Genomic DNA, 10,522 nt, shown 5'->3' with positions numbered 1-10,522 from the left:
ATTCACATTCCACTTCTGTATTTTAGACGAAAAAATAATTAGATTGGGCTCAACCATTATGAAGTGTTCAAGTAGGTATTTGCAAAATACTGCTATGCGTAAAACGTGCGCCTGAAAAATGTAGAGATAACCGTTTGTTTTTTGCGACCGTTGAAATTAGAAATCAGGGGATCCAGAGTGACTGACATAGCTCAATAAGTCACAAAGCCGACCGAGAGACATGGGGGTCTCAAGGTGATTGAATGTTGAGCTTGCACCAAAAAATGCAGGATTGAAAGACTCCTGTTGGGAGCCTCATTAATAGACAAGCGTTCTTATATTATTATAATTATTTATAATAGACCAAGCAGCTTTCGCTAATGCATTATATCAGAAGTGCTTCGAGTTTTCCAAATGTTTGTCCAGTCTATTCTTGAATTGGTTAATATAGCTTGATATAACCACATCCTTGGGCAATTTGTTCCATATATGAATAATTCTGTTGGTCAGAAAGTGTATGACAATTGATATTGTAGCTTCATTTCATGTCCCCTTAGTCTAGTACTGCTCTTTCTCAGAAACATGCTCTCAAAATTTGGGATATTATAAAAGGTATTTGTACGTGTATGTTTCAATCAGATCGCCTTAAGCCTATGGGATCTTCTAGACAAGCAGCACAAAACCATATTCTGTGGAAATTCCTGCAAGAGACCTATGACCAGCGGACGTATACGTCGGTACTGTATCGGAAACGATGAACGATGACTACACCTTTCAATAAAGCTATTGTCATTCAGACGAAGTACATGGAGCCCAACTACGAGAGCTCTTGCGAAATTGGATGAACTATGAATCTTAAAGGGATATGTACTGGTATTCAAGGCGGCTCTTCTATTTGACTAACTGAACTTGACCTGTTTGTGTTGACTATTTGATTTGGTATTGCACAGTGTAAGTTAAGCCCTACGATTTTTATGTGCCACACGTTTGGTGTCTCATAGTTGGGTTAACAGCTAGAGTAACCTTTCTCATAGACGTATTCAATAAAAGGTTCTCAATTCCAGGAGTATGTTTTTTTTAGCGGTGTTTTTCATAATTCCGTCAAATGTGAATTGATTTCAATAATTATTTTAACTCGATTACGGCAAAGCCAAAAGGAAGGTTTCTTTTATACTAGCTGACCGCCTGAAACTTCGTTCGCTTAGATTTAGGCTGCGGAAAACTTAGTTAATTGGAGTACATACCTAAAGGTATACTGACATGAAGAAAAAGTGAGAATGTTGTGAGTTTGTGTATGTGTGGAGATTAATCATTACCACTTCATCTCTATAGAAAATTCGTTTATATAATATAATAAATATTACTTTGTTGTGTTTTTCAGCCCAGGCAAAGTCGACGCGGACCGCTAGTTTCGTAAATTTGTAAAAGTCAAATAGCTATAGGTAGGTTGTGATTATTTGCATAAAGGATCAGCCTGGCTGTCCTGCACGGAAATCTAGTCAATATTCTTGGCACTATTCCATGCGGGCATGATTTCTACTGTAATTAGATAAGACTAGCTTTAAGTTTTGTAGAAACATTTTTAACCCCCGACCCAAAAAGAGGGATGTTATAAGTTTGTATCTGTCTGTGGCATCGTAGCTCCTAAACTTAATCGATTTTAATTTAGTTTTTTTTCGTTTGAAAGGTGGCTTGATCGAGTGTTCTTAGCTATAATCCAAGAAAATCGGTTCAGCTTTTTGAAAGTTATCAGCTCTTTTCTAGTTACTGTAACCTTCACTTGACGGGGGTGTTATAAATTTTTAATTTACACTTGTCATAAGTTATCTTATCATAAGTAAGGTGACAGCCGAGGCGATTTTTATTAGTATTCATTACAGAACAATTAATTGAATATTAATTACCTACTGGAACTTGGTCACGTTATATAATATTTTAACCCCGATAGCAAATGTGATGCTAACAAAAGCCACATTGTGAAATGTATAGAGTTGTTTAAGTTATGTGATTGCACCAATCCAATCAATTAAATCAATGAGCGTGTATCCACGGCTGGAGGTTCCTCCGGCTTTCTCATCCTACCGCTTCTTGCCTTCTTTTTCAGGTCATCGTTCGAGCTAGCAGAAGGTCATCCGACACTGACGCTTCCAGTTCAGAATACGTCTGCCCCACTGGCCATCAGCTCTGTGATGAGATGTGTTGGGCCTTTTTATTTCTTCCGAGCCTCGAAGAGCACGTTAAGCCTAAAATAGACTTGAGAACCCACCGAGAGAGAGAAAATGCAACTCTACTTTTTTCGATTTGATCTTTAGAGTTATTATCAGATGTTATGACTGGGATCAGGTGTGATTGTGGCCAAACGCTTGCCTATAGTGAATAAAAAAAAGGATCGACGGCTTAAAGTACTCTCCGTAGCACGGACAAAACAGTCTTTGTACCTCCAAAGCTGGTCACCCATCTAGTTACCATTTTAGTCATCCTGTTGCTTAACAATCGAAATAGATTGATAATATGCACACCTCAGCCAGAGTGAAAGCCTGCATCTTAATTATCAGAACAAACAATAAGCCGTTCGGGGCTGGTTACACGTAATGAGCATTGTCAACATTTTTATTTTAATGATTGGATATAAATTATAACTAACACGATCTAACATGCAACCGGGTGGTATCGATTTCTACCTCATCGGCTCGTTAATAATACCTTTGAACTGTTGGTCCTACCTCTGGTCACGATTGAGAAAACGTCATAAACGATCCTGAGCAAAGGAATACACACATGAGAGAGGGGCTGGTTGATAAATACAATCGCGCGGGCGTTCCGAAGACAGTCGTGGCAGCGTGCACCTCGCTTTCAAAATGAGGACGCTGGCGATCACGGTGGGTGACATACTAGTGCTGTGTTGTTGTTTTGTCTATAAGCTAAAAACAGTGATTTAAAAACAAAAGTATAAACAATCATAGGTTCAATTTTATTAGAAAAGTGAGATAAGCTAGGGATAAGCTACACTTATACGTTTTAAAATAATTAATAGTGAATTGATGTTCATCTCTAATTAACACGAAATAATTCATGTTTGAAACACTAGTGATAGTTTTTGAATCAAAAAGGATCTCAAAAGTTTTGCTGACCAAATAATAGCTTAGATTCAATTAAGAGGGGTCTCTCCGTCACTCGCTCCATGCAAACGTAGTTCCAATTTCATTTGAATATTAAGCAACCAAAGTCCATGAAATTTTGCAGACATACTCTAGAATCTATGCCTGTGGTTTTCCAGATTTCTGTTAAAATATTCGGTTTCAAAGTTACGCGGTCTTAAAAATTCACATACAAATCTTTGAACCCCCTGTAATTTTAAAACTACATATTTTAGAAAAATCTAAAACACCACAGGTACAGATTCAGAGGTTTCTAGAATATGTCTCCAAAATTTCATGGACTTCAGTTGCTTAGTATTCAAATGAAATTGGAACTACGATTGTATGGAGTAAGTGACGGAGAGAGCCCTGTTAAGATATGCTTTAGCCGCAGCTACATTTATTTATACTTGTACTGGAACGCAAAGTGCACTTATACAGTGTAAGCTAAAGCTCCTTAGTAGTAAACATTATAGACGGCTTATACAGGGCTTACAGATATCAAAATTTACCGAAGAAATGTTTATAATACATGTGTAGTTGGTGGATAAGTTTTAATAAAATTAGTAAAGGCTAAATTATAAATATTTTGTTTTAGGAACCTCAACAATTGATTAATTAACAGTTTTGTGAATGAAATGAAATGAAATGATATTTTATTTGCTGAATATCAGTTGAAGTCAAAACTTTAAAATAAAATTGTTCATGTATTCATTTCTATCATAAATGAATATTATTTAAATTAAATGAAAAAAATAGAAGTAAAAAGCGATTATAACACAGTTTTAAATATCTTAATATTTTTATAATCGCAACTACAATAACTAGCAGTGGTCGGTGTAGTTGATACTAAAAAAAAATTAATACGAGCAGTAATAATAATAATTTATAAATATAATTGTAAGTATATGAGTTATATCACTTACAACTTTATGGTTAAGTGTGAAAAAATTATAAAACTTAAGCAAATATTGAATTAGGCAGTGTTCAGATAAGTAGGTGTTTTAATACAAAATGAGTAGATATTACAATGTGCGAAGAATCGTACTTCCGTTTTAAATCCTCCCTATTTTACACCCTGGTCAATCCTCTACTTGTATGTGAAAATCCCGTTAAAATCGGTTCAGCCGTTCCAAAGATTAGCCTTTTCAAACAGACAGACAGACAGACAGACAGACAGACAGACAGACAGACAGACAGACAGACAGACAGACAGACAGACAAAAATTTTAAAAACGTGTGATTCAGTTATGGTATCGTTCAAATAACCATATGACCTTAATATGTGGTAGTTATTTCAAAATTACAGACAGACACTCCAATTTTATTTATTAGTATAGACTAGCTGATGCCCGCAGCTTCGCCCGCGTGGATTGGTCAGATCCCCTGCAGCATCAGGATTGAGGAGTTGGACTCCAAATTTTTTATGAAACAATGTCGCAAAGTTCCTCTATCGATTAAAAAAGAAATGACGCAAATCGGTTCAGAAATCTCGGAGATTTCGGTGTACATAGGTAGAAAACACAACTCCCTTTTTAAAAGTCGGTTAAAAAAGTAGCCTATTTTACGCCCTGGTCAATCCTCTACTTGCCTGTGAAAGTCCCGTCAAAATCGGTTCAGCCGTTCCAAAGATTAGCCTTTTCAAACAGACAGACAGACAGACAGACAGACAGACAGACAGACAGACAAAAATTTTAAAAACGTGTGATTCAGTTATGGTATCGTTCAAATAACCATATGAGCTTAATATGAGGTAGTTATTTCGAAATTACAGACAGACACTCCAATTTTATTTATTAGTATAGATTAGTTACAGTACTTATTTTATCTTAGTTTAATTTCTTTTAGGGAATAGTTTCTGATACAGAACTGTTTTTAATTATTACTTTTTTATTTCTCAGTTATGGTTGGCGCTTGCCGTAGTGGCTTCAATAGCCATTCCACTTAAAGAAAATGAAGAAAATGTTGAAGTTTCAAGAGATAAGCGATCACCCACTGACTGGCACTCGCCTCCAGAAGGAGTTTGGGACAAAAAACTAGTCTGGAAGGAAGAGTACAAAAAAATTTGGGTCAGTAAAAAGCATCTAATTTGGAAGCAGGAGTGGAAAAAAGAAAAAGTTGCGAAATGGGTAACAGAGAAAGTTAAAAAGTGGGAAGAGAAGCAAGTACCAGCATGGAAAATCATCAAAAAGCCTATTTGGAAGGAAATTAAAGTACCTATTTGGAGAGATATCAAGGTTCCCGATGTTAAAAAAGTATACAAGCCAGTTTGGAAGGTCATTCAAGTACCAGTAACGAAAACTATACATGTTCCCGTATGGAATAAAAAATTCGTCCCCGAATGGGTAAAGGAGGGTGTGCCAGGAGAAAAATACCTAGGCAAGGACGAGCATGGGTGGGAGTACACGAGTCACGATCTATGGAGGAAAAAATTGATCTGGAAACCTGTGTGGACGAAATCGTTCAAAACAGAGCATAAACAGGAATGGGTAGATGAGAAAAAGTTAGAATGGAAAGAAGAATGGAAAAAAATATGGCGATGGGAAAAGAAACAAGAATGGGCCATACAAAAAAAAGAGGAATGGGTTGAAGAGAAAGTGCAAATATGGAAAACTGTTAAAACGGAAGTGTGGGTGCCAGTGCAAAAGAAAATTTGGGTTGAAAAATGGCATCAAATAAACGTCCCCGTATGGAAAACTACGCAAGTCCCAGCCTGGAAAAAAGTATACAAGCCAGTATGGGTTTCTGTTCATCATGAACACCATGATCACCATGAACACCACGAACATCACGAACATCACGAACACCATGGATGGGATAAGTAGTTTACACTCGGGCTATGTTATTTGTACATATAGAGATAATTACAGTATAGTCGTTTGTTACTTAATTGTTACCGGTGAGACCCAAGATATTGATGTTGAGTTTTTGTAAATAATGTTATGGACTGCTTTATCTACTAATAATACTGGTAAGTATTTGCCAAGCAAACACTTTAGGCGTACGCCAACGCGAATGCTCTCTTTTACGGCGATTGCGAGAAATTCCGATTTTAGCTTGCAAATGTTAATTTGGCTTTTGCGTGCGCCTTAGGCGGTTGATTTTTAATGTTGTATTTAAAAAAAAATGTTTTACACCATTAAAAGTTAACTGTGGCATAAAATGTTACTTACCGATTATTATTTAAATTAATAGTTAAGGATAAAATTTGAAAATGTCGTTCAGTCATAATTCATTTGATTTTTACAAATGATTTATGATTGCACCATATTCAGTCGTTAAGAAGACGTTGGGATAAGTTATTTCCCATTTTTGTCCCACTGGAATGTTACCAGTAATTTTATTACATTTATACCACAAGTGAATGATCATTCAAAAGAAATTTTACCGTGGACGATACGCGATAAGATCTTGCACGCCTCGGATAAATATGGTCAGAAATAAAACAATGATTAAAGTAAATATGAGATATATTATCAAGAATTTAGATGTTAAATTGAAATTTAACTATTCTGGCTAACATCATTAAAAGCTTGAAAATATATCTGAATGATGATTGATGAACGAATTGTTCATTTGATCTAATAAATCTTCCAGATTTGAAAGTAAAGGGTTTCTATTTTGCAGTGTTGCTATAAAATTTCATTTTACTGTAAAATAGAAATAAATGAATATAAATAGAGTTTTACTGCTTTAGAAAATATTTTTAATAGAAGAGGAGTGAACAGTGGACTAACAGTTTCTAATGAAATTGAAGAAACTAAGTATAGACTTTTATTGACATGGTTGGAGGGTACTTAAATAACTTCTCATTGCCACAGTTGTTTTGAACCAAAAATAATTATTTATGTTTTTATTCGCTGTTAGTTCATATCTCCGTTAACGTGATTCATTGGTACCATTATGATATAAAGTACAATGTTGTTTTTATGTTTTCTTAAATATATACAGGTTAGAGAAAATAAAGGAGATGAGTACATACTATGCATTTTTATTTCATGTATAAATATTAAGATATTTATCGTGAATCAATATAGAGCAATCGACCCAGAAATTAACCTATTAGTAGAGATAGTACGTAGCTAGCAATAGGTCTAAAATTATTTTTGAAAATACATTGATAGGTACAGATAATCAGCGATGGAATGGGATTGTATATAAAAAAAACCGGCCAAGTACGAGTCAGACTCGCGCACTGAGGGTTTCGTACTCAGGTATTTTTCCGACATTTTCACGATAAATCAAAAACTATCATGCATATAAATAAATAAAAATCTATTTTTATAGAATGTACAGGTAAAGCCCTGTCATATGATGCCCCACTTGGTACAGTTATCTTACTTTGAAAATTGACAATTTAATTTTTACATTTAATTTTTTTTTATGATGTAACCACAAAGTCACGGTTTTCAGATTTGTTCCTTTACTTGTGCTATAAGAGCTACCTACCTGCCAAATTTCATGATTCTATGTCAACGGGAAGTACCCTATAGGTTTTCTTGACAGACACGACGGACGGACGGACAGAAAGACAGACAACAAAGTGATCCTGTAAGGGTTCCGTTTTTCCTTTTGAGGTACGGAACCCAAAAAACTATGAACTAGTGTGGACTTTAAAGGCTACAGATGAACAGGTAGCTGAGTCAAATATATTGAAATTGCAAAAGTAAGATTGTATGTAAACTATGTTCCGACGGCTCACCATTACACAAGATTTCTTTAGAGTCACTTTAATATCCTTATATAAGAATTTGTGATGTAATAAGGATGTAGTCTTATAATTAAACGTGCTGTTATTATTCCGAGATGGTAGAATGCTTTATTTTTATTTGTATTTGATATGGGCACTAAACGAAAGCGGCATAATACGTATATGCCGTTTCGGAGAACAGTCATCGTTCGGTGCCTTATTTCTCTCCGGTCTAATAATAAATAATCAAAAATACATATGTAAAGACCTACAAGTATTTAAAAGAGATAAACCAATAACTTATAATAATTAATAGCAATGCAAATTCTATACGGACGCTTGCGGTTGACCAACCATTTTTATATAATAGCTGACTATTATTATTTAACATGTTTTATTACGCACCAACTTTCCTGTGTGGGCTAACTTTTTAGATATATTTGTAAAAATACGGTATTGGTCAATAGGTATAGTTTGTCCTGTGTAAATAAATAAAATAAAACATAATATTATTGACGCATATTGGGTGGATGTGTGTGTGCGTGTGTGTGCCTCCCTCTCTCTCTCTGTGTGTGTGTGTATTTATTGGCATCAATAATACACATTTTGCGTTTTGATGGTACATGTATAATAATTTATAGCTATGTTACTACTGGACAAAGTAACTTGTACAGCGATACAAACAAACCTTTCCTCTTTATAATATTAGTATTTATAAATATAGATATATTATTTGTACTATAGGTAATTGAGGTTGCCTTTGTTCGCGTTGGGTTTTTGAACATCTCGTGGGAACCTTACACTATCCATGCAAAACAAATACGTCGATTCATTGATCCGTTACGGCGCGTTTGAAACAAACAGAACACTCTTTATCATTTATAATATATGTAGTTGGATTATATACGAGAGTTTTCTCGTGTTTGTCTGCACGATGTAATTATTAGACGTACACCGAACTCTTTTCAGCACGATAACCATAGAATCGGGAATCAGCTCAGCTTTGACGATAACCAACGTTACTTACGGCTTACAGGACTACTGCAGTCTGCACGCCCTTTTGTTAACATCTAGAATCTAATACAATGTAACACTTACAACTTTTCATCAATATCACTAAATTCCGAAAACTGGTCCGTTGGCACGTTTCTTGTTTGCTTGAGTTTGTTTATTTGAGTACTCAGTCAACTATTATTATAAACTATTGTTATTAATCTTAAAAAGAACAGTGCCATGAACATTATTTTAATACAGGAAAATAATGGATTCCTATAACTTTAAAATAACCTAAACTATAATATTTTAATACCAACACGGCAAAACTCTTCCTTGATATCTTCGGTTGGACTGTGTGTTTACGTTTGCCATTTCAAAAGATTTCACTTAAACTTATTCCCCAAACAAGTTTCGTAACATGGAATGAGTAGTAGGTAAATGGTCACATGAAGTGAGTGTCTTATGTGAACATAATATTATTACTGATAACGTCAGATAAGCGTAGGCAGAACTACACTTGCTCGTAACGTTACGTTTGGTGTGATGTAATTATGGCGTACGCGTCGTGCAACCGTAAAGGTGCCCACGCACTTGAACTGCACTGCAGCGGAACTGCGCGTCGCGTCAGCGCCCCGCACGATATTCTCTCCAGCCGCGACGCGCGTACGTCACTGCCGCGCGGCGCGGCTGGTGAGAATATCGTGCTAGGCGCTGACGCGACGCGCAGTTCCGCTGCAGTGCAGTTCAAGTGCGTGGGCACCTTAACACACTTGTTCGTGACGTAGATGTAATGCGATCATGGCAGGTGAATAATTATGCTGATCATAGAGATATTATACTGATGATTTATGTGTGCCGCGAATTCATCATCCTTTTATAAGTTATACGTCATTTGTAGATAGGTGTGCCTACCTGGTGGAGATGCTAGCGCTATATATACATGTATACTAATGTACACCGTGTGCCTGTCTATCTCTAGCTTGTCATGGTCCATTCATTTGACTGATTTTGATGAAAAACTCGTATGCTGGAGATGATCAGCCTTAATATTTTATGTCAAAATTAAAAAGTTTCCACGGAATTTTACTTACAAATATTGCAAATGCAAAACTGTATCTAATCTGTCTGTCTGTCTGCTAGTTTTTCAAATTCCACAAATTATTTTTAAAAACTACCAAAAGATTATTATCAGGAAAACATGGTTTAAGTACCATTATTTTTTAAATATTCATAGATTCATTTTGGAATAATTCATTTCATTATTTATATCTTGATTACTAATTAATTGCTTATTTACAAATTTTTAATCATTTATAGAATGATAGAGCTTGTACCGAATAGGGTCATTATATAAATATTGTAGTCACGTTTAGTGCATCAATAGAAACCTAAACGCATGTACATTAAGTGCCTGAATATAACCCACGCACAAGATTATGTCAGAGTTATTTGCATAACTTTCACTACTCGAATAAAACGAGTATAAATAATTAAACGTAAGTAGTTTTAAGATATTGATCTTATGAGTAGTACCTACTTAACTACTATGGAATGCATGGGTAACCTTTTAAGTAAACATGTTGGTTGTTTACGAACAAACCTTTCGGTTTTTTCAAATTCGTTACAATTTACATTGTGTGTAATTAATTATTCTTATCTAAATAATGTATCTGAAAAGAACAATGCACAGTTAAGAGACTAATTTGATAGACGGAATTTT

At 35.2% G+C, this 10,522-nt stretch overlaps 1 protein-coding gene across 1 annotated transcript; it reads left to right on the top strand.

The window, feature by feature from the left end:
* Positions 1-2,812: 2,812 nt before the first annotated feature.
* On the top strand, positions 2,813-7,095 carry LOC123879990. The gene is made up of 2 exons (XM_045927840.1): positions 2,813-2,858; positions 5,018-7,095. The coding sequence occupies exons 1-2, from the start codon at positions 2,838-2,840 to the stop codon at positions 5,939-5,941; spliced, it is 945 nt and encodes a 314-aa protein (XP_045783796.1). The 5' UTR covers positions 2,813-2,837; the 3' UTR covers positions 5,942-7,095.
* The last annotated feature ends 3,427 nt before the right edge of the window (positions 7,096-10,522 follow it).

Source organism: Maniola jurtina, chromosome W (genome assembly GCF_905333055.1).
Source record: "Maniola jurtina chromosome W, ilManJurt1.1, whole genome shotgun sequence".
Lineage (NCBI taxonomy): Eukaryota > Metazoa > Arthropoda > Insecta > Lepidoptera > Nymphalidae > Maniola > Maniola jurtina.
Note: the sequence above shows the minus strand (reverse complement) of the source record. Positions and strands in the feature narration are given on the sequence as shown.